The sequence below is a fragment of the Poecilia reticulata genome, chromosome 2, assembly GCF_904066995.2.
Source record: "Poecilia reticulata chromosome 2, P_reticulata-male-v2, whole genome shotgun sequence".
NCBI classification, from domain to species: domain Eukaryota; kingdom Metazoa; phylum Chordata; class Actinopteri; order Cyprinodontiformes; family Poeciliidae; genus Poecilia; species Poecilia reticulata.
This window is the reverse complement of record NC_088831.1, coordinates 7,648,849-7,673,555: the sequence shown is the minus strand read 5'-3', so window position 1 is coordinate 7,673,555 and position 24,707 is coordinate 7,648,849. Positions and strand designations below refer to the sequence as shown.

The following is a 24,707-nucleotide window of genomic DNA, read 5'->3' as shown; positions in this document are numbered from 1 at the left end:
GTTGCTCTTATTGATTTTTTTTTTTTGGCTCGGACAAGCTGCTCCTCCTCTGCCCACTCAACAACCCTCCACACTTGTCTTTTTCTTGATCCCTTTCCTATCTTCCGACATTCCCTCTGACCTTTTCTCCCAGTCGCATCATTTCCTTAACCGTGACACATCCATGATTTCTCGAGATCCGCCTCGCTCTTAAGCTCGAGAGGATATCAGATTACGAAAAAAAAAGGAGAGAGAAAGAATAAAAAAAGGGGGGGAAAAAGTGTCTATTCAGGGTTTGCTTCTGCAGCAGGATCACCTGGAGGGCAGCTGGTCTTACTGCTGCACTGATGAAGTAATCAAGCGGGGCACTGAGTCTTCCACCGGAGTCTCTGCAAGAATTTAAACTCTGATCTCTCTGAAGAAGCGGGTGGGGGGGTGGACTTCCTGTTCTTCACGGTTCAATTTGCAGGATCAGAAAAAGGCAGCAAAGAGCACAATGATCCTTTAAACCGAACCTGGGATGCTCCGGAGGCTGAAAAGACGGAGTTGAATTGGTCGCCAGTTCAACGGTAAACCCTGGAAAAGCCACACACGCACAAGCAGAGCATGTAAAGTTTTTCTTTTGCTGCCCCTTTTGTGGTTTACTTAAATCAATCTGGGTTACCTCAGTTTTCTTGGGGCAAAACCTGCCTCCCTGCATCACTATGTCCAGTTTGCCTAATTGTCCCTTCCACCCTGCAGGAGATGTAATGTCCAATACCAAGCACAAACTGACTGACGAACTGAAATACCGATACAGACACTAATAGAGAAATTTCTACTTGGCCTGATTGCTGCCATTTTAACTGAGAGACCACGGTTAATCCATATCAGGTGGAAGATCTCTGATTAATTCCTGAGTTCTGGAGTTCATCAAGGCTGTGTGTTCAGTCCATTGCCTTTCTTCACCGTTAAGACAGAAAAAGTATATCCAAACATGAGCAAAACATTAGATTTCTTTCACAATACTCCTGGTATCTATAACGGTTAAGGACCATAGCTACCAGGGAATAAAATATGCAAATATTCTAAAAACACTTACGACTCCCTATTTTAACAGTTCAGACACCAAATTTACCTAAACTTCCCTAATTCAGACCTCTACAAGACACCTTTCCTACCAACAGCCGTCGCCATCTTCAATAACTCTTTGAAGAATCTGAATTAATGAATTACAACATTTAATTCTCCTTTGGGATTAGTAAAGTATTTTTGAATTTGAATTAATACGCACAATGGAAGCCTTCTTACGGTAGCACTTCCGCAAATGCTAATATCTACAGTCTTCCTTATTTCTGGTCCTTAGGTTACAGGCTGGATTGACTAATACAACATTTATGTATCAAAAATCCAATTTTTAATTGGCTCTATGCAATATTTCAATTATCTGTGAGATTATAAATTCTGGGTTTGCATCACCTGTAAGCCATCATCATCAAAATGAGCAGAAATGAAGATTTGCTGAAGACGTGCGTGCGATGAATCTACACAATGTGCGAGTTGGATATTTTATTAAATCTTCTTGATGTCTGTGTGTGTGTGTGTGTGTGTGCGTGTGTGTGTGTGTGTGTGTGCGCGTGTGGCCTGATTTACAGGCCACTGGTGTGTTTAATGGAGCTGATAAAGCAATGATCGCTCATCCGATCCTTTTCTTTTTCCCCTCCCTGTACTCTTTCCGATACGGCCAGCCATCTCTCCACGCTCGTCGCTGTCGACGTGACGCAACAAGATGGCCACAAACACACACACCCCAACGTCTCTCCACGCACGCCCAAATCCTGCGTTATGGGGGATAATCCAATGACAGCCAATTTTGCTGGAAGGATAGTTTTTTTATTTTTTATTTTATTCTTTATTTATCCATCACTTCTGCTTTTACAAGGCAATTTGTCGGCTGGCCAGCTGGAGGAGGGTAGCATTAACCCAGACTTCCATTACCACGACTCCCTCCCTCCTCTCATCGCCTTACCTACTCATCCTTTTAAGATTAAGCCACCTCACCCCCCCAAAGAGTGTCCACTGTAATCATGAAAGTGTCACATTTCAGCTGAGAGAGAAGAAAACCGTGGCTTTAGGGGTTATTCCAAAAATCCACCACTGTTAGTTCTCTTCAGCTTTTTTCTTTTCTTTCCTTTCCCTCCACTTAATGCTCCGTTTTCTTTCTTCTTCTCTATTTGCATTCCTCCTCTTTCCTCCGCTTTGTCTTTCCTCTCCTCTACTCTCCTCTCCAGCCTTGTTAAGCCTCTGCCTCCTCTCTCTGTGACAGTGGTTCAATAAGCAGCGCCTCCAGAGCGCTCCTGCTCAGTCAGTGGCCAATTACCCAGTCACACCGGCCTGTCCTCTGGGACGGACAGGATTAGGAGGATCTGTCGTCCGACCGGCAACCGGCCGCACGCTCACACATATCCAGAGCAAGTGGACACCTGTCACTTAGACGCGAGGTCAGACAAGTTGTAGGCTCTTTTTGCATTTAAAAAAAAAAAAAAAGTGGCTCAGGCGCCACCATCTTTTACTCCAATGGGCAATTTGACAGGCCAGTGAAGGGAAGCACAAGAGAGAGGAGGGTTGGCTGTATCAAATGCATGAAAGCAGAGAGCATGCTCCAGTGGAGCAGGTGGTCAGCAAAGCGATGCTGATGGATGAGACCTCACCTGCAGTGGGTTTTGGCGTCGGGTACGTTGGATTTGCAACGCAGCAGCAAAATCAGCAATGGGAGCCTAATGTCGCCTAATGTTGATTTCAAACATTTTATTTAGCCATTTCTTTTTCAGATCATCAATCAAACTTTGTTCAATATTCATAAACATCTTAGTAAATTGTCTGTTTAGTGGAATCTAAGACTGGACTTTGACTAGGCCACCCATAAAAGTGTCTTTTTTTTTTCTTCTTTTTTACTGTTCAGAAATGGACTTTCTGGTGTGATCTTTGGGTCGTTGTCTCGTTCCGCAGCTCAAGCGCGATTCAGTTTAAGGTCACAAACAGATGTAGGATTTTCTGTATTCGTGTTTCCATCAATAATGGCAGGTCGTCATAGTGATGAAGCAACCACTTAAAAGCCTTACATGCTTATTTTTTGATCTGTGTGAAGAAAATTGGAGCACCCAGAGAAAACTCACTGGAAAGAGTCATTGTTCCAGCTACAGCTAAAGGATTGTTAAAATTAAAATACCAATACATTTTCATACCTTTAAAGAAAATCATTTTCCATACTGTACTGTTATTTTCAGGGTCAAGACCTCAAATGCCGTTTTATCTCGTTTCTTTGAAGGACAATTCTTTGAATAATAGTCTTTCCTTTTCTCAGCTCAATATCTACATTTTTTTTTTTAGCATGAGGCTATTCTTCACCACTGATACAATCTCAATTCTTTCTCCATATGAACAACAGCGTTGCCCTGGGCGAACGCATTACTCATCCGCCTAAACCTTCCCAGGAACAACACCAGCGTGATTATTTTTGCCGTTTTGTTTCCAGCGAGCGCCGCCAGCCTGGATGCGCCTGAACTTCCTCAGCCCACACAGATTCACCACAGGGAGAGCATATGGTTAAAAAAAAACACTGAACTTCATTTTGAATTCTCCCCAAGACCTCAAAGTTTCCAAAGATACCAAACATGTCAGGCTGAATTACAATGACATGAGCGTACGAAGCTCCCCGAGGCCGGGAGAGCCGTACGTATGTGTGAACGGAGGTCGAATGTTTTGTAAACCTGGTGGAAACGCAGCACATGTTTTTCTAAGTCGGAGGGGAAACTGAAGAGCATTTTCACACCAGAAAGTAAAAACATGTTAAGCATATCCAGATGTTGTGAAGACCGATGGCTGCTGGGAGCTTGGGGACCTCTTTTTTTTTTGCCTCTCAGAGGTCGAGTTTGTTTGCAAAACCACAAAGAAATAAGAACCCATTGGTCAGTTCTGATAGTTTTGGGTATAAATTAATAAATATTTTAACGAGGACGCTTAAAAAAGACTTTTGTTCAAATAGATGATTTGTTATAGCGATATGCAGAAATCAAAACCTCTGATTACTGTCTCAAAAGACAAAGAATGTAAATTTGACCACTGCCACATGTCAATCATTTACTCTTCTTCCATTTAACTACACACTACTTAGTGTTCACCTGAAACTGTTTGCAACAGAATGTAAAAAGGTTTAAAAGGGCAGTATTGTTTTTTTCATGACAGATATTGGTATTTCATAGCACAATCAAGTAACTCTGTTAACTTCAGTTGTTATAAAAATGCTACTTATATTAAATATGACTTAAAAGAAATTTGACTTTGATATTTAACGCCTTGAATTTGGGCATCTGTCTCTTTAAAAGCTCCTGAAACTCCGCCTTCAGGAAGTCATCACAACGTTGCTCGTCTGTGAACCCTTTAATGACGTTTTAACCAGAGTTGCACTGAAAAGTAGCTCCTATAATGAACTCAGCAGGTCCACCAGGTGTTCGCTAATTGCTGCTGGCTAGTCTGAAGGAGCTGAATGGGAGAGGGTGACGCGCCCACAACTTGGAAGCTTGGAAACTGCGTTTTGCACATCTGAATGGTTGCCATGGAGATTAAAGGATTTCTCAAACATGCATGAAAGAATCAAATCAAACTCCATGTATGTTTTTGATGAGTGAATAACATTATAAAATGATGCAAAGCTTAAGAGTCACTTTTACGTCATAGTAATATCCAATTTCTACTCGTTTCACAAAAAAACAACTTCTCCACAAATGTCTCAACTGGAGCTTCATAAATTTCTTTTTTCAAATTTCTTTTGAAACCAATACACGAAAAAAAAAAACAACAATAAATTGCACCAGTCTCAGATTTGAACAATAGCTGAGAAAGAGAAGTTAGACAGCATGATGGGATCAATATGAGCTATTTCTATTGTTAAGGGAGCTGAAGTCTGTTATTACCGCTTCCCGCTTCTCACTCCTTCAAAGAGCAAAACTGTCACAACAGACATAACTGACATCATTTTATTGCTCATAGAAATAATTTTTAAAAAAAGTACAACTCCTTACATCAACGAATGGGAACCAAATAGTGTCAAAATTACTATCATTCCCTTACTCTCCTCCTGAAAAGCTCCTTTTGATGCGAATTGAATTAAAGAGGCGTCTCCGAGTAATTAAGGGAATTATCCCTCGACCGAATTGTAGGCTTGGTTGAGGGGCCACGTTGTACGGATTGCACACTAATTTCAGAGGAGAAGCAGGGCAGAAATAGCTTTTCCTTTTATCTGCAACCTTGGGGTAGTCTTCCAGAAGCAGAGGGTAAGCTTGGACTTAACCCAGCGATTGACCCGTGAGGCCAGCAGTGGTGCCGAGAAGTTATTTTCATGCAGCGGCTGCGTCTTCATCCATATTTATATAACTGCTTTGGGAAAATGTAGTTGTGATTTGAGAAGGTGAGAAAAAGAAGATAGAGATTAGAAAAAGGTGTAATTATTGGCAATTTGGCTTTGTTGGTTAGTTTTAGAAAGTAAAAACCTTTCATTCAAGTGAAGTTTTCTGCAAACGCTGTGCTTTGGATTATTTGAATTGAGTTTCTCTGGGGTAGTTATGAGCAGTCAATATCTTGACGATATCAGGAATAATTTAAATATTTATGGCAGGATTTGTCTTCCACACACAGGGACATATTTGAAGCATTTTCCCCCCAGTTGATTTAGGTTATTATGGCTTTTCAGTTTCTCAAAAATTTTAAATATTGCATATCACAGAGCAGAAGACTGTTCAGAATGGTGTACCTGAGCTTACTTGTGGAAAATTGAGTGGAAAGAAAGAATGTTAGCAAAAATGTGCACCAGCAATAATCTCGGCCGATTCAAGAAGTTGGAGGATGAATTCCAACAGCTTGACGATGAAGTCAGTTACTTGTTCTTCCAGAGTTGCTAATGATTAAGCTACTGAATATGAGACACAGGAAGTTTCTTTAGATGTGCTAGTACTATAAAGATGTCAGGCTTTTTGCAGAACGTCCTCTTTTTTAGATAATTCTCTGAGAAACTGAATTTGTGGTTTTAAAGAGCTGTAAGCCATACTCATAAAATAAAGAAAATGCTTAAAATATTTTTTTTTAAATCGACAGGATATGATGAATTTTACTTTTACTGAAAAAATAAGCATATTAAAGCCAACTTATTAAAATGAATTTGTGTGAAAGGTGTTAAAAGTTTGAAAACCATTGATTATCTTCTGATTCACAATTATGGCTTGTAACTGTTTTAATAAAGAAAATATGTAGAATTTTGTGGTTGTGACATGGTAAAATATGGTCGCTTTTTTTTTAACCAATAGGCGTAATTTTGCACCAACTTGCTGATTTTCGGCCTGTTTCAGGAAAGTGATGCGACCTGAAAAGACAGTTCGTGTTGACACGACTTACAAAAATTATCAAACATCGTCTCGTATGTCAAAAACAAACGTGAACGTGAAGTCGGTGTGCATACATTTGGGCTCCTGCTGCACAAAAAGGGCCGTTTCAGTTCCACGCTTTGTGCTCCGAACGATCCCGTCTCCAGAGTCAGGGAAATGCCGCGTGTAAATGACCTCGTCAAAAGCGTGGCACCAATCAAAACGGCGCGGTATCCATGGCAACTCCGCTCCCAAATAAAACGGCCGAGGCAGCCAGCTCGCGGCGTGGCGGCTGCCGGGTGGCACACGGTCATTACCTGTGCCCCCGTCCCTTTGTGTTGAGAGCAATCACAGCCTATTCACAGCCCTCAGAGACGGCGCGCCTTTTCTCTCTGGAAAAATGATCGAATCTCAATTTTAAAAAAGTAAAACAAAAAAATTAAAGAAAGAAAGTAGCAGCATGCTGCTTCCACTGCGACAAGCCCAGGCCACTTTCTTCCCCTTGACATCGATCGTGGCCGCTTTCGCCACCTCGCTATTGAATCAGTGCCCGGGCAGGTCGGGGGGAATGGCAACTTGTGTCGCAGAGTCACGCCTGTGAAGAGATCACAATCTGGACCCCAAACTAAGAGGAGATTTAAATTGGGGGCAGACGGGTTATAAAGAACTCGTATCTCTCTGATCCCACAGTGTGTTAGTCAGAAGAAGTCATTTCTCAACTCTCTGATTCTCCGTCTCCTGAAAATCTGAATCGCGGCGGTGGCTTCGATTGAACTCCAGTCGACGTTTAAACTCATTCTCAGTCTGCCTCCCTCGCTCTCCCCTCCCTCGCCGAGGTGATGGGAACGGCGTGTGGGTTACCCTCCGACCCAGTTCCGCATGCAAATCAAAGCTGGATCAAAACCGGGGGTTGTCTGATGAACTAATTATGCAGTAATTGTTCTGGTCTAGACTGAAGATCCATTGTGCGAGATGACTCTTTGTGTCTTCTTTGTGCTGATTTGGAATGATAATTAGTTTTTGTTTGATTGGCAGGAGGGTAATTTTGATCTCTCTCTTTTTTTTCCCTGTCCGAACCTCCCATTGAAAAATGCAGCTCAATCCGTCTCGTACTGTAAGCTAGAAACCTTTAAACAGGTTATACGGGGTTAAGTGACAAGGCCAGAGTGTTATGCATTCGCAATTAGTGCATTTGCATAACTTAATTGGTGGCGTTTGGCGATAGATTGTCATTAGTTCTCTCATCACTGCTGGCACATCCAGGGAAGGGCAGAATGTGCAGACACCTGCACCCAAAGCGGGGTTTTGTGCGCGTCCAGACAAAACATTATTCTCTGTCACAACCTTTTTGGGACTCCCACAGCTTTTCCACTTATGAAGCGGCAACATCCCCTTAGAAGACCAGTCAAAACAAACCGTCGAGCCCGCTCGAAAGGTAACGTCACCCTATAACCAGCCTTTGTTATTACAGTACAGCCTTTTTTGACTTTCTTGACTTTTTGATCTTTGACCTATAGGCTGAAACCAATTAAAGGACCTCCAGGCTGTTTGTTAGCAACGGGGAAGCCATTTAAGAACATATTTGCAAAGTATCATTACTCTTTACACTAATACATCCTTGTATGATTAATGATGTTGCACGTAGAGAGAACTGTTTATGATTTACAATTGTAGTGTTTTTTTCCCTCTACAATTTATTAAGTTTGTCATTATCTTAAAATCTAGCCCAAATGTTGATCAGAACCCCAACCAATGGAAATTAAGGGTTGTAAAATAAGTTTTAAAAAAAAAAATAAGTAGCCTATATGTAAGTAGAAATTAAGAGTAAGATTTGAGTATTTTTATCCCTTTTTTTCTTGTTAGCAACTGCTAGCATAACCAGCTGGTTCTGTTTCGGGAACGACAGTGGAGATGATGATGCGAAGAAAGATTATTTTTAAAATGACATAAAAATCAAGAAAATTATAGACAAACCTGATCATCCTCTTTATGAGACTGTCATAGAAAGTGTCTTCAGTCATTCAATGCGATACAAACTGCTACAGGAGATCTTTCCTGCCCACAATCATCACCATCTGGAATAACTACTTAATTAAACGAGTTACAACATTTAACTTCCTTCTGGGATCAATGAAAGTTGTTTTTCAATTTGAATTTGAAAACCCCCAGACAATAAAGGCTGAAGCTAATTAACTGTAAACATAACCCATATGTACCAGAGTCTCCTGTAAACAGGCAGGAGCTACTTTTGAAATCACCTGCTTGACAGCGCAGCAGGAGACGGGCTGCCAGGGTAGAGCGGGCAGAAACGAGGAAGTAAGATGGAAGTGAATGACACCGCTGGGGCATCTCTGAAATGCAAAGGAAAAAGGTGCCATTTTAGAGCCATTAAAGGGTTTCAATATGTAGCCCCCCTCAACCCACCCCTCTCTTCCACATTTACTTTCTTTTCCCCTGTAAGCACTTAGGCGCCCCCCTCCTCTCTTCACCTTTTCCAAAACGTTGCTTCTACCTAGCTTGCTTTTGTTGCTAACGTCGCTCCATAATTGTCTAAATCGATGTTCGGCAGTCCCCTCTTCTGTGATTAGGCGGAAAATGAGGTTATGTGGCAGTTGTTGCCATGGTTTCGAAGCGGCGGATTTCAAAAAGGAAGATCTTCCCCCTAAACCTTTCAAAGCCACGAGGCTGCCACGCTGTAACGATCTTAAATTAAAACAACTTTTTTTGTCTTAGTGTAAGATTTTTAATTACCCAGCGAACTGCCTCTGTCGGGAGGAGACCGGGAGGAAGATGAGACAAATACAGAGGCAGAACAAGCGTGGGGGTGAAAGAATGAGTGAAAAACATGGCTCAATGTGCCAAAGTGCTAATTTGATCCATTAGGGGATGCATGTGTGCAAGAAGAGGAAAGAGTGTGTGATGTGCTACCTGCCTGCAGAATATATAAAGTCTCATTCTCACCCATCAATGAGCGCGGCGAGGAGGGTGCTTTGTCACACTTCGGCTTCGGTTGAGAAAAATCTAATTAGACTAATTAGGTGTGTGCAGCAGCAACAGTCGAAGATGGAAAGAAGACGTCCCCCTTTTGTGACTGCGCTGCCGCGGAGAGCGAGAAAACGCACTTCCTGTTCAGGAAGAGTGTGAAAATATCTGCCGACGAACCGGTGCAGTTGACAATTTCACATCTCTGATTACCTGCAGCCTGTTTTCCCTTCTTTGTGCTCCAATTTTTGTGACCTCTTGACCCGGAAGATCATCAAATAAGCAACTCTGGCTTCTTGCCAGTGGAGCTCATCCAAAAGCGAATGATTAACAAAACCCCTTCGTCTTTACTTTGATCTGCTTCCCCTGCGACTGAATTGTTCTTCGCAAACACAACAGAAACACAAACACCAATGTGCGCTCTATCAGTTTGTACCGCGAAGGGGAAATTCAAATAACAACTACAAAAAACTGAACTTTGAAATCAGGACTACGGCATTTTTACAGATAGTTTGTCCTGTTTCAATCAGTCTGGTGCTCCTGACTGTTGAAGTGAGAGTGACAACATGCTGTTGATTGTTGAGAGGGATTTATGAAGGTCCCAACAGAATTTGAAATCAGACACAGGAAAGAAACAAAAACCAAATAAAAGTCAGCCTCTCCTGTTTTTCAGGATTCTGCAGTTGTGGAAATTTGCGCGACTGCAGAAGTCCTGCAATCAATTGAACATATCTCTGTGAGTTTATTGGCAAAATGGTTAAAGACATTCGAGTCTCACTTGCTGACTGCATCGCATAGGTGGCATCTGAATTTGCTTGTTAAAAATGCCTCAATATGTTTGTGCAAATTTGTTGGTTTGCTGAGGGTCACTGTCTGTTTGCATCCCAGCTTTAACTTCCTATCTAATGTCTTGAAATATTGCTTTAACATTTCCACTGAACATTCTTTCCCGCAGGTTGGAAACGGTAACCATGGCTCCAACTTCCTCTCGCTGTCTGCTCACTTCTCTTTGTGCTCTGCATCCAGCCTAAAAAGGAAGTGGAGTACTTCACAAAGATACATTTAGTATATTTTTTTTCTTTTTCTAAAAGACAATTTGCATCTTTTACTGTCAATACATGATGACGCCTATTTTGCTCTGAACTACTGGGATAATCCCAGACAACAATTTTAAGCAACTTTGGCTTTTGTGGTTCCTAGGGGGAGCGCTTTTGGCAGTAGGCTTTAGGCCATTTGCAGTTGTCACACACAAAAGAAATGCAATTTTGAAGCATGAATATTATACCTGCTGTCTAAAATGAAATCCTCGTGCTGAACGGAGCTCGTGTTTTGGAGCTCGAGCGCTATCTTTCTCCACGTTTTCGACAGCGAGAGCGGGTCTCTGTGAGTAATCCCTGATACCGATTCAGACTCCGTAATTGTAAAGCATCGCAGCAGGAAGTGAGGCAAGTCTCGGCTATCGACCGGCTTCAGTCTCATACTGAGCTAAAACACAAGGGTGGTGGCACTGCCGCTGAGAACATGTCAATTTTGCTCTTTAGAAAAGGAGCGCTGCTCGGAGGCTGAAAGCAAATCAACATGGCTATCGACCCAGGCAACCCAGCTCGGCAAATTGCACTCAAAGCGATGAACAAAACAACAAAAACCATCACTGGGTTGTTATTGACGAGCAACACTTTGGCTAGTGCGCCTCACTTCCAAATGAGGGAGGGATTCAAAAGACTCAAAGCCAGGAAAAAAAAGAAAAAAGAAAGAAAAGGCTCAATAGACCATTCAAAGAGTATCCACTTGTAGCAGAGTTTGAGCTGAAATATGACTAAAATGAGGCAAAGTCTTCAAGCTGAATTTACTCAACAGTTGTAAACACCGGGGCATGTTGAGAGCTCACCACTCATGGAGAACGTGACATCATGTTCTCCAAAAGGGAGCAGTGAAGGTATGCAGGCGACGCCATGGGAAGGGAATGCGGCCAAACCTGCTTCTTCCTTTTAAGACTGACGAGCTTCTGTTACGTAAAAGTAAACAGAACAAATCTACCCTGTTCTACAATCGCGCTCCAGCTGGCAGGGCCTTAGTTCAAGACCAAATCATAGAGCACATGAATTTGCAGCCCTGTTACAACATGCATTAAAAAAAAGTCTTGAAATAAATTCAGTTTTTGGCGCATCAACGTAATCTCATCTTGAAAATTGTCTAAAACTCGACCTTTAATTTGAGAATATTTACTTATCAGGCGAAACATCCCAATTTATTATTTAATATTTCATATCTTTTACTGTCTCCTTCAATTGTATCTTAAGTTAATCCAACATATGTTTTCAGTTGTATTAAATGTATGCTTTTGTAAATACTGTTGCCAGTGTTAGCTAACATGCAAAATGTAGCATTTTAGCAAATTTTAGAACATAAATAATTGTGGTGTGCTGTTAAGAGGTAGAGCGAGAACACTTCAGACAAAAGCTATTTTGATGTAGCCGTCTGCGTTCTGAGGTTCAATTCACAATGTTGGGACATTTTATGTGTCTTCTGCCTTCCTCTTTCCATCAATTCCCATTCTAATACTGCTAATAAAGTCCACTGGCACAACAAAAATCTTTTAAAAAAAAGAAGCTAACCAGCTTCCAAGTGTTAGCCAACATGCTGAAGCAAGCATGCTAGCATCCTTGCATATATTCTAACTTGCCAATGTTAGCTAATGTTAGCATTTTAGCTAATTCTAGTTTAAAAGTTGCTGGAAGCACGTCGGGTGGTGTGGAGAATCATGCATTCTCCATGCTGAGTTCTTGATGTATGAGACTGAAAAAGAGTCAGAGAGTTGAATTTATGAATTCCATTTATTAATACCAAAATACAGCTGGTCTATTTGTCATGCCACCTTTAGGAGGTAACAGACAAAATGGCACCCAAGAAGAGTTTGTAAATTATGTAAATTTGTTAGCCTCTAAGCTATGTCCCAAAGAGGGCGTTCCCTAGTGTGTCATTTTCTCTAAGCATAACTCATTTCCATTTCCTAACGTAATTTCCTTTAGGTTTAGCTAAGCAACTAGCTAAAAGAGATAAAAGGAAAACACAGAATTTATTTATTCTCAACAAAGGTATAAGTTAATGTTAACCAACTTGCTTGAATTAGCATGTTAAAACAGTATACAAAAAAACCCATATCTCTCAGGTAGATTTATTTAAATATAATTTTAGGCTGCAATAACTGAAATGAATGATTTTGCTAAAAATATTTTTAAACACAGGTTTTCTTTTCCCTGGTGAATAAATGCCCTCAACGGTAACTCAGTAGTATGAGTTTGTCCCATGCATGCAAGATACTAACATAAAAGCCCCAAAATCAAGTTCATTCTCAGTTTATCCTTCACTTGAGCCGTGAAGGGGAATCCAGTCCAGCTCAGATGTGAGAGAAATACAGCAAAGCATAGCAAAATATAAAGCTTATATCTATTTTTATCTGCAAGCAATAAAAAAGTAACAATGCATTAACATTTAAAATATGGGTTTTTCATTTTTAATGCTCATCTGCTACGGGGATTTGTTTGACTTCCTCTATCAATAAAACATTTAAAACACAAACTGTCCAGGAGAAGGTAAAAGTTTGCACGTGTCTCATTTGGGGAAGTGGAGCCAGCTTCAGAGCTCTCTCAATAAAATTTGAAACTTGACATTTCGGGAAGTTCTTTCGGTGTGTAATTGGGTTACCAGCCTTGAACAAATAACCGTTTAAATAAAAGAACAGGCTGTTCAGCTTTTTTCAGATAAAACCAAACAGTTCTATCTTTCACCACCCTACGCCGTATAGCCTTCAACGACATAGTGTAGAGATGCACATGCTCCTGTTGGCTGATTAAATATGACTGCAGTCAGCATGTGTGGATCCAAGTGGTGCCAAACAGTAGTTGCACTGCCTGATGAGTCAGCAGCCTAGGGGAGCTTATCCGCCACCACGAACCCTCTGGGTAGCTGTGCTAAACTGGGCTGCAATTCTGAAAAATACAGGGGATTACGGACAAATATGCAGGTTTTCTTTTTTTTTAATGGTGATTTACTAATTTACGGATCATCTCTTTCTTTCTTATTGTCCCGTTCCCTGTCTTTGCTCATTAAATTCACCTTGTTTTCTCTGGATAAGATGAAAAAAGAAGCGCTTTCAGTGCTCCCCTCTGCACATTTTGGGTGCAAAGCATGCCGGTGGGGCGGGTGGGAAAGAAAAAGAAAAAAGAGGGAAAAAGTGCTTGTCCCAATTATGAATCCATTTGCAACGGTAGCTCTCTCTCAGATGTGATGGGGGAGGAAATCCCAGAGAGCAAAAACCAAACAATGTGAGGGAATGAGGCACAGGAGAGGAGCCTGTCAGCGGCTGCTAATATCCATAAATGCAATTTCACAACAACAACCTAATGACACAAAATGACAGAGAGTAATGGTGAGGTAATTAGAATCTGTGATGAGTGTGCAGAGAGTGTCAGGAGGATTAGAGAGCGGACAGAGGTTTGCTTTTAAAGATCTTTTTAGAGATGTAAACAACTTGAAATAGGAGCAGCATGGCCTTGGCCAAAAAATAAGACATCACAGCTGTAACGATGTGCACTCTGCTGGATTTGATTTGCTAAAAAAATCTTTTGAAAAACATTGTTGCTATATGTGTATCGGTCTATCGCATAAAAATGTATTAAAATGTGTTGAGGTTAGTGGTTATTAAGTGACAAATTCTGAAATTGTTTACCTTTACAAGGCAAAATTAGAAAGAGATATACTGAGTATTTACTAAGAATGTTTATTTATTTACACTAAGCTCAATTAGTTAACACGACACTTTCATTGCCCCCCCTTTTTTTTTCTTTTTTAAAGATTTTCTTCTATGCACATATGACATAAGGATATCTAAAGCACACACAGGTAAACGCAGGTAGTGTCAGTGGGAGCGCACTTTCCTTTCCAGCAGAGTATCTGTGATTTCTTCCGGGTTTTTCCGTCTCACTTTGTTTTGTTTGGGTGTATCAGCGCTCGGCTCAGCATGACAAAAACTCCCCTTTTAACAGCCGTAAACGCCGCTTTCTTCGAGCTCTGTTAAAAACCAACATGTTTTCTGGGGGTTTGCTCAGCAGAAAAACTCGGTAACCTCGGAAAAAGTTCCTTTTTGTCGTGATTTCACTCCGACCCGAGGCACCTGTTGCTCCGGTTTGGACGGACAGGTGTTTTTCCTCTGAAACAGGGAGCAGCTTCGGCTCCTCAGACTTGTCAAACTTGGATTAAATTTATTCTCTTCTCGCGTGTTTTGTTTTTAAACAACAGTGAGAAGTTGTTGCTGACATGAAAGTTACCGTAACTTTCGGGGACACCTCAGTGGTGGTTCCCTGTAAAGCTGGATGGACCGTCCGGGAATTAATCGAACAAGCTACACGGAGGTACCGAAGGATAGTAGAGCAGGTGAGTCCTCTTAAAAAATATATACCATCACTTATTTATTAATGTTCGTATATACATAACTATAGGCATGGTTTAGCTCCAATAACACTTTGTTTCATTCCAGTCGTGCTTGTCATTTTGTAACAAACTCCTCTCATACGTTAAACAAGGTGTTGGGTCACGTGACACGCCAACGGCTGTAGTTATTATCTTCAAAGCTAATACAGCTAGCATTGGCTATCAGCTTTGATTGGCGTCCTCTGGCAAATTTTTATTTATTTTGAAAAGTATTACTTTATTTCCACAAAACATGTCTTTAAAAGAAATTAAAAAGAAAGTTGCGGGACTCCTTTTAACTCGAGTTTTATTTATTTATTGATTTATTTTAACATTTGTATTCTAAATATTATTACAAGGAAATTTGCTACTACTTTGCAGTGGTTCTCAAAGTTCACACAACTTTTCAAGATTTTATTTTTATTTAGTCTCGGAGAATTCTGACTTTTTCCTGAAAATTACAACTTCAATCTCTGAATGTCGTATTTAAGTTATATTTTATGTCGTTGAATAAAGTCTGATATTTTTTTCTTTTAAAAAAAATATCCTGTTTCATACATAAGAGTTCACAGCATTAAACAGATACCTCTTGATTTAAAAAACATTATTTTGTCAATTTGGTTTAAGTGTTTTCAGCATACTAGCTCTTGATTTGGGTTGTAAAAGTTGTCAAAATCCTCTTCAGGTGAGCCCACCTATCAGATTTAGTTTTGTCCTCATCTTGGTCTTTCTACCTGCTACCCACCTTTTCTTCTTTTTGGTTAAAATGTATTTACGGGCGCATTTACTCAAACAGTGAAAGATCATCTATTCATAAGAAATCCCAAATCTATTTGTAGTTGTTGCTCTAAATTCAGTAGATTTACCCAATCTTCTAGGTTTCAAATTGAAATATACGAAAGTAAACATCGACGGGACAAAACTGCAAATTTGTCGTAGCTAATCCAGGTTCCACAAAGCCCATAGAAAAGTGCAAGTCTTTGAGTTTGAGCTGAAACTTGTGGTTGGTGTTCAGGTTTCTGGGCGTCTTATTATGGCTGTGGTTTTCAGAAAGTTTCTAGTAATTATCCTGAGGAGTAATCTCTTTAAACCTTTCCCACATTGTTCCACTCTATGCGTGAGTCATGATGCTCTCCACCCACGCTGCTTTTGTAGGATGCAGCAAAACCTTCATTCCCTCCGATCAGGACGGGTGTGGCGTGGGGCATGGGGATGGGACGGTTTTTCTGTCCTCATCTCTTGTTTTGAAAATTAATCGAGACTTTCTGAACACAGACTTCCTAATGAATCTGGGAAAAAGTATGGGATATGATGTATTTTTCAGGTCTGGAAAGGATGGAAAATTATGCCTCACCTTGAAAGTTATAAAAAAATATTTGCATTTCCAGACCTTTTCCCCTATTGCTTAAATTTTGTTCTGCTTTCCTTCCATTTTTCCCTGTCTTCCACTTATATTTTTTTATATTATTTCCATTCTTTCTTCCCTGTGTACTTCCTTTGTTTTCTTCCTTCAGTCTTTCCTGTCCTGTACCCCCTACCTTTCCTCCTCGTTTGCTCACTTCCAGTTTGTTGTTTTTGTAGCTCACGCATTTAAAACGTGCTTTAGAAACACTGTCCGTAAATTTAAAGTGACTGTCTCTATTTTGTATTTTAAGGCATATAAAGGACTAGATCGGGAGTTTTTCCATGAATGACGCATAGGAAACCTTGCAAGGATGTTTACATCCGCAGAAAGACACAACTCCTGCATCCTCACCGTTGCGATCTCTCCCAACATTAATCATCCTGCCAGGCTGACCTTTTTATTAATCAGCGGCTTGCGTGCATGCTGTCCTTGCGTGATAGCGTGCTGGCGTGTGTCTCGACGAGGATGCACGTATTTCTGGCGGCAGACTCTGCCTTCTACCTGTACAATAGCTCCCGGTTTAAGCCCCGATATCTCGGCGGGCAGGTGGAAGTTTGCTGTTTGATGTCTTCAATGTGGCCGCAGCTGGAGAGGTGCGTGGTGGACAGGAGGCTTTGTCCTGTGAGTGATTGGGGATTAGGATTGGTGACAGGCCCCCCGTTCTTATCGGTTGGCTGGTGCCCGCTCAGCCTGCCCACACTCCCTCCCTCCGGCGCCGAGTTTCCGGTTCGGAGAAGCCTTGGAAGCAAGGATTGAAGGAGCGATTGGATGGCACACCTAGATGGCTACACACACACACACACACACACACACACGGCAGCGCTCATCCCCTCTCAGTGATCCCCTGAGCTGTGGAGTGTTTGCTTCACCGACAGCAGCAGCCAAGCCCTCTTCGCCCAGAGGGTTTCTGTTGACTCTGAGTGCGACACTCTGCGGCGCACAAGCTGCACCGGGCTAAACGCGACCATGTGATTGGAATGCACCCGGCCCTTGATTGCTTTTCACAGAGCATGTTAATTAGCTGCTGATGCAAGACACTGACTCAGCAGTCCATGGCCTCTGCGCAGTATAAGGATAGTCCGGCTCGGCTCCAAGAGATGGGAGCAGATTAGCTGCCAGCAGAACCCATTTAGCGCCAGCATTGGCTGCACGTTTCTCCACTCACTGACCTCTCCGCTGACAGAAGGGACAGCACCAAGAACTTGCAGATAATCACCACAGGCGTGTGGATGTGCATTCTGCAGAGTCCTGCTGAGCTTTCCTACAATGCCGTGTGATGACCGTGCTAATTAGCAGTTTATTAAAACGTGTTCTCAGCTATACCTCACGTTCAGCTACTTTCATTGCCACGTTACTGAGGAAACTATAGCTTATTATAAAGTGTAATCTGGAAGACATGCATTTGCACATTATCTGAGTGGTGATGAAGTTTGTAGAAATGTTTCTGCTGCATAAGATGGGGGTGTGGGGGGAAAGAGAAGATTATGGGAGCGTGTGGAGTTTACACCTAGGATGTTATGATATATGAAGCTCTGTACAAAAGAACGTTTCTTTACATTTTTTGGTATGAAAGTGGGAAATCAGTGTATGGAGGAATTCTCCATAAGTTTTGTCTGCAATCACTAAAAAAAAAGCAAAACATAGCAGAAATCTCTTAAACTTAAATGGTGTTTGATATTTTTTCAGTAAAATGTTGAGAAGGATGCCTGAAAGTTCAAATATTAAGGTCATAAACAAGATGTTTCACAGAAATGTGAAGGTCTGACCTTTGGGTCTATTGAATTCAGGGAAAAATAAATGATTTTGATTACACTTAAACAATAACCATTTTTTAAATCAAACAATGTTTTTATTTCTAGCTTAGCAAAGGCCCTTGTGAATTTTTTATTTTTTGCACATTTCCCATAAAAGTAGAAACTGATCCGGCATTTTTCTGAGTGTGATTTATATAAACTTATCATGTGAAAACATTTTAGGGTTTTGGTAACTTCTTTTGGCATCTTGCGGCCTGTTTACAAGATTAACTTGCTTGGCGAGTTAAACCTGGGTACGTCCGCATTAATTTTAAGCATCCAATTTTAATAAGACAGCTATAATCTTCTCTCTGAAGGCCTCAAACAGCTCTTTGTATCTCACCAGGTGAATACTAAACTAAATATTAAAATAAACATCCTGTACTGTGTTGGATTTTTTTTTTTGCCTTGAAGGTCAGCAGACTCAGAGTTCCTATTTCTCTGCGGAAGCGGGCAAAGTTCAGCTCAGACTAAAACGACTACATCAACTCAACAGTGACTGCTCGCTAAACGAGCTGCGAACTCTCTTCCGGTTTGTTGTCCTGCGTTGTCGGGTTTTATGTCTCACAGCTCCGCTATGCAGAGTGCGTTTTTACAGTTCAACGTAACCCTTCCAGCCTGCTGTCGATTCTCGTCCTCTGCATGTTTTGTGTCAGCTTTCGACCTCGCTGGATGTCTGATGTGTTCACGCAGATGATGTTTGGGAAAGTGCCGGAGACAGCACTGTTCTGTGTGACGGACGGACGGCTGGTGGCACGCGACATTATAAAGCAGATATGATTCCTTGTTGGCTGATAAGAAATTGTACTTCCTGATGCAGAGGATTTTTCTTCCGCATTGGCCTGCAGAAGTGCACACCTTTTTTAAATTTATGTTTTTGTTTTTTCAGATATAACATGTAAATGTTTGGTTCAGCTCCCTTTTAAAGTGACATCCCCAAATATAATCCTTTACAGCACACTACCTATTGAAGTGGTTGTGTTATTTGTGCATCCCAGTAAAAAAATGAGTAAATGTACCCTAGAAATGTAAAAGAATGTTCCGTTAAGATTTGTAAAAGGCTTCATGTCAATTTTAGTCAGATATACAGTAAAAATGCGTAAAATTTCAGTTTTTAAACAGAAATATTTCGGTGTAGGTGACGTATTGTGTAAATACAGAAAACATTTTACTTCTGGATTACCAGAAATGTGAATAAGTCAAACATGATGAACCATTAAATCACAGTAAAAAAAAACATTACAATTACATTTTTGAGTTCATGGAAATGTTTGTAAAAGCAACAGGATCTTTCAGATATATCTTTAATCAAAACTGGTTTTTTTTTTTCAATCCCCACGTTTCACTATCTGTCATCTTTTCATCATCCCTGTTTTTCTCTCGCCTTTAAACACACTACCATCAGTTGGTCCAACTTGAGAATAAGTCCTCGTCGAAGCGTTCATTAAAGGAATTATTTTTTATTTTTTTATCACAGCTAAGCCCACACCGTGCTCCTACAGCTTCATAATGACACATTCTTCTGAGGATCAAAGTGTGAAATAGCACCAGCGCTTCACAGAATTTAGCTCCACTAATCGCTCCAGCGCGCCGTTGCCCTCTTGGGATGACGTGTTTTGCTCGCCGGTGTGTGTGGTGGGTGGGGGAGGAAGGAGAGATATCACTTCTAAATGATGGGGGGGACTTAGGAGTGTAATTTGCAGGGAGTTTGCTCTTCTAACCACCATGGTAATTCTCCTCTGCAGTTGACTGAGTTTCAACTCCTTTTTGTTATTTATTTTCTGGGGATAGTGAAGGTATTACAAGGGATTCAGTCTGAGGAACTTCAGAGGAACTTTTTATTGCCCCCCCCCTGCAGTTTTTAATCCTGTGATTTGGTGAAGTCCCTCTTCTTGAAAAGCACACTCATTCCTCTTTAATTCCATTAAGCCGTGTGATATGTTGTCATCCCAAAACAGACAATTAAGATTCCTCCTACCTTACAGCTTTGGTTAAAATGTTATATCCACTCGTTATTGGCATAAGAGGAGTCAAGGTGAGGCTTTCGAATGAAAGAAAGTTGTCTTAAATGTCAAACATGATGGTGACGGCATCATGCTGTGGGGCTATCTTGTCGTATTGAAGCATTGAGCACTGTTAATACAAAAATAATGTTTATTCTATAGGGAAATTAAATGTTTAAAATCATATTTGCAAGTATCTTCAGAGTTGTTGTTAATGGGGATTCTTTGAACAGGGAGGATCTGAGGTAGCAAATCTGAAGAGGCCTCTGACTGAAGACTTTGTTGTCATGTCATGCTAACAGCTCAGTTTTTCATACATTTCAGATTAAAGAAAAGTTCAAAAACGGCTCAATCTTTAGCATCTTGTTTTACAAAAAATCATTAATATTGTTTCATTCCATTCAAATTGTTGAAATGCATGATTAAAAGCCCGAAATTAGTGCAATATCCACACCCTCGATGACTGTGTGGCCTTATGCCAAAAGTGCAAATGTTGCGTCTACAGGGCATCAACGGCTGGTTAGGAGAGGAAGAATGCTGGGAGACAGTCCAGTTGGACCTGCTTTTCCAGCCAGCTTGGAATAATATGTCTAGTTGCCCCTTTTGAAACATACCTGCTACTATTATGTGCTAGCTGAAGGTAGTTAAAGTAGATAAATACATAGAGAATTTTGTAATTTCCAGTGACTGGCACTACGTTTAAGTACGAATAAATGAACTGTTCAAAATTAATCTTCACTCTTGGCTTTGCTTGTTGCTTTCAGGCTTTTCCTTCCTTTTGTCTGTCTAGTTGATGCTCTCACATTCCAGCTAGCTGACCTGAACCCTGGATTACCATACCATAAACCTGTTTGTCTGAAACCTGCTGTGTATTTAGCTACTAGCTGAGGCTAGGTGCTTTGGCTATGGCGGTGTAGCACTGAGAAAAAGGCTTTTCTTTCTGTTGATAAATCTAAAACTCCTAGCAATTTGATTTGAGGGATGCACATTGTGGGAAAATTCAAAATACTCTATTTTAGCATTGAGACACAGAAGAGCTGGGATGAAGCTAATCAAAATAGGGCTTAGCTTCTCAGGCTTACAGCCCATATAAACCAATTTAATTGCTAATGCGTTTGTATATTACTCTTTGTATTTGTATGTATGGTTTCTAAGAGGCCATTTACTTCTGTAAACATTAGGAACTCGTATGATTCATTTACTTTGTTCACATTTTGCTTGTAAGTATAAATTGTTCCTATAAATTCTACTGACATTACCTTGTTTTGTTTTCTGGTTTATTGTTTGTCTAGCAAAATCTTCTTCAGCTGCATGAAACGCCTGTGCATTTATAGACTGGGTCACAAAAAGAAGAAGCTGGCATTTGTTCGTGAACTTCTCTGTTGATTTTATTTTTTTTTCTGGGGTAAACGGGTTCCAGATTATGGCGCAATCAAAAATGAATTGACTTCAGTCTTTTTTTTTTTCTTTTTTTTTTTTGTCTCTGTTTGGGTGTGTGCTCTTGACCTGCCCAGGAATGTGCCCACACTTCCCACGGAACAAAAAAAAAAAAAAACCTGAACGTTTATCTCAACCTCTATCTCATACCACAACCGCTGTAGATACTCTCTACATGCTGCGTCACGCAGCAGGTATGGTGTCGTGTCCAGGTTTTGCTTCACAAACCCTTACCTGTTCGGCAAAGTGGTTAAATAATAATTAAATAATTGTCCTTTGGAATCGATAAAGCATTTTTGAATTTGAATTTGAAACCAGAAGAACATCAGCCACACAGCAGCACTGAAGGTGGTTGGCATTTGAGGAACCCATTGGAAACAAAGACTTCATTGTCTCTATGTTTGGAAGTTACCATGAGAACCACTTTTGCTTATCAGCTGTGTGTCAAGTGTTAGTACTGGTGAGTCCAATGTCATGGATGAGTCCGTTTGATGTGCTTGACCTGCATGAGTTCTGACATCAAACTAACAAAATACCTTTTTAATGAGTGAAAGCAGAGATCGCAAGATCTTCACCTTCAAATCCATGTCTGACCTTAGAAACACACTTGGAAATATAGTCTAGAAATTCCCATAAGGATGCTCCTAAGACTTCCTATAGCTAAAGCTGCTTTGGCTGCAGTTTTCCAGGCTTCACATGTAAAGGTGGTGAAGAATGATGAGGCTATTGCCTAACTAAGTGGCTAAGGCAAATCTACTGGACATTGTGATTGCTGTCAAACCACAGAAAGTGACGAAAGTTATAGATAAAGCAATCCCAAACAGCACCATAATGAAGATGAAAAGCTCCAGAAATACAGAGGATGATGAAATGAAGAAGTTATGGAAATGTGAGTCTTGAGTGTTCCCAGTGGTAATTGGAGAACTCTGGACTGTGACCCCCAAACATGGAGAGGGCTTCCTGGCGTCCAACATGTTCCAATAATAACACCAGAGACTTCTGGGAACAGCTAAAATGTTACACACCAGAGTTTTCAACAACTTCTGCTTTCATGTTTCTTTCCCACCTTTTTGTGCTTCACTTTCTTGAGTCTGAAATGCATCTATTCTAAGGACAAGCTGGTATTTTCAGTCCAGCAAGCAGAATGCGTTTTTATGCTCTTGATAAGTGAAGTTAGATGAAGATCAGAGGCAGATTATTTGGAGAATATATGGATATATTTTTTTGTAATTACTTCATTTTCTGTTGAATCAAAAATAAATCTGCTTGATCTTCCCGTGTCCTTCTCTTGTCATTGATATTGCAAATGAGAATTTGTTCTTAATAACTCCCCAGATTAAATGAAAAATAAAAGAACCTGGATACTTTTTATGTTTTATAGTCCTTTGAAGGAAAAACACACAACTTTTCTGAAGTTTAAATTTCTTTATGGATGTAATGGACTCATCTGCTATTAATTTTAAGATTTAGTAGTGTTTATTCAAACGTCTTATGGTGATTATTATACATTTACCCCATAGCAACATGGAGAGGTTCCTGTGAACATCCACCACTTGGAATACACGGATGGAGGGATCCTGGACATTGACGATCTGCTCAGTGACCTGGTGGAAGACAGAGAAAAGGTGAGGACACACTTTACGTTGACACCTGATGGACAGCTCAGTGTGGAAAGATGAGCTGTTGCAGTGACGGCAATGTTGCTTTACTGTGGGACAGTAAATCACAGAAAATTGTCTGTCATTGTTGGAGGGGATGGAGCCTGCAGTGGACTCTTGATTTTTTGTTTCAGCCTGGCAGAATGACAGGGACAGTATTTGTAAATCTAAGCTTTTCTTGTACGGTAATTTTTTTTGTTGGAACTTTAATACAAAACATGACAAGAAGATTATTTTTCTTGATTTGTCATGCTTGTGCTGTTCCAGATTGTCCTTCTTGCCTCAGTGTAAATTTTTGTCCTCTTTGTCTCAAAATAAATCCCACAGATTTTATGTCAAACGTCCACGATCCATACTCACAAGTTTGGAGTCTGGATGAATCACAAGTTGTGAACATTTGGTCACATGAAAGCGAAAAGGAAATGGAATATTCAATCTTCTGTAATGCTGTTATACCTGTTGCTTTAGTCTGGATCTTTGTTTAGATGTTGGTGTGTAGTTTCCAGCTTTATATTACACAATCTTGGTAGTGTTACCATTTTTGACTAACACTCTATGTTCTTGGATTATGTCATTCCAAAAATATTTACATCTGAGTCACAGGCTTTATCGCTCTAATTTTCTTTTTATACCATAACTCTTGCCTGGCTTTTAGAATCAATTTGGCCACAAATGTTACCTGATGTTCAGATTTTTTTTTTTAAGTGATTACAGACGTGGCTGAATAAATGCTCGACTCTAGCCAGCAACGGGGTGCATCTCAATCAGGGCTTTCAAAAATGATCAATTATTCAACATAAGCAATACAAAAAGAGAGCTTTTCTTTTTATGATGATTGTTTGCTTCAAATTCAAAACAAAGTGAGTCAATTTGCCAAATCGTTTTGCGCTACGCAAAGCTGACAGTCAAAATGGTGAGCTGGCCCTGGAAGTTTAAAACTCCTTAGAGACTTTGTGACCTCTAGTGTTGTTTGCAGCATTTGCTACAAAGAAGATTTTATGCTAGTTGTTCTTCAGGGTGGCGACTCCAAATCTGAGCAGCTCTACAAACATGGCGAAGCATCTTAAGGATTGACGCTATGATGTTTATGAGAAACTTAAAAAAAGGTCAGTCATGTTTGTGTATCTACAACAGCAGTGTTTTTAAACACACTGGACAGTATGAGATAACATTTTCTGTTTAAATATAAGAAACTCACCGACAGCCATATGAATATTCTTGCCCCTGCAGGTAAGAACTGATGCATGGTGAATGATAAATATTAACGGGCTCCATTGGAGCAAAAAAAAAAGAAAAGAAAAGCAGCTCATAGAGGTGCAAAAGTGATGAAAAAATAGACAACTTTAAGTTATATTTTGTTTCTAAAATGCTGTTGGACTTCCTCCTATATATTAACTTTACACCAATTAACACAATTTCTTCCCATAGTTAATTTATTTCATTAATTTAATTAAATAATTGGCTATCGGGTAGTGAGGAAGTCCACAGTCTTCCCCATTACATTTATTTGTTGAGAGCCTTCATTTTCTAATTTTGAGAAACTTTGAAAACATCAACATTTGTAGAAATAAAAGCTTGAATAATTG

The 24,707-nt window shown here is 40.4% G+C and overlaps 1 protein-coding gene across 2 annotated transcripts in view; it reads left to right on the top strand.

The window, feature by feature from the left end:
- The first annotated feature begins 14,263 nt into the window (after positions 1-14,263).
- Positions 14,264-24,707, top strand: part of pard3ba (par-3 family cell polarity regulator beta a) — a 129,781-nt gene continuing 119,337 nt past the window's right edge. For both annotated transcript variants that reach the window (XM_081616616.1, XM_081616621.1), the window contains exons 1-2: positions 14,264-14,789; positions 22,984-23,088. In XM_081616616.1, coding sequence (XP_081472742.1) covers positions 14,673-14,789; positions 22,984-23,088 — 222 coding nt within the window. In that variant the 5' untranslated portion in view covers positions 14,264-14,672. The remainder of the gene's footprint in view (positions 14,790-22,983; positions 23,089-24,707) is intronic.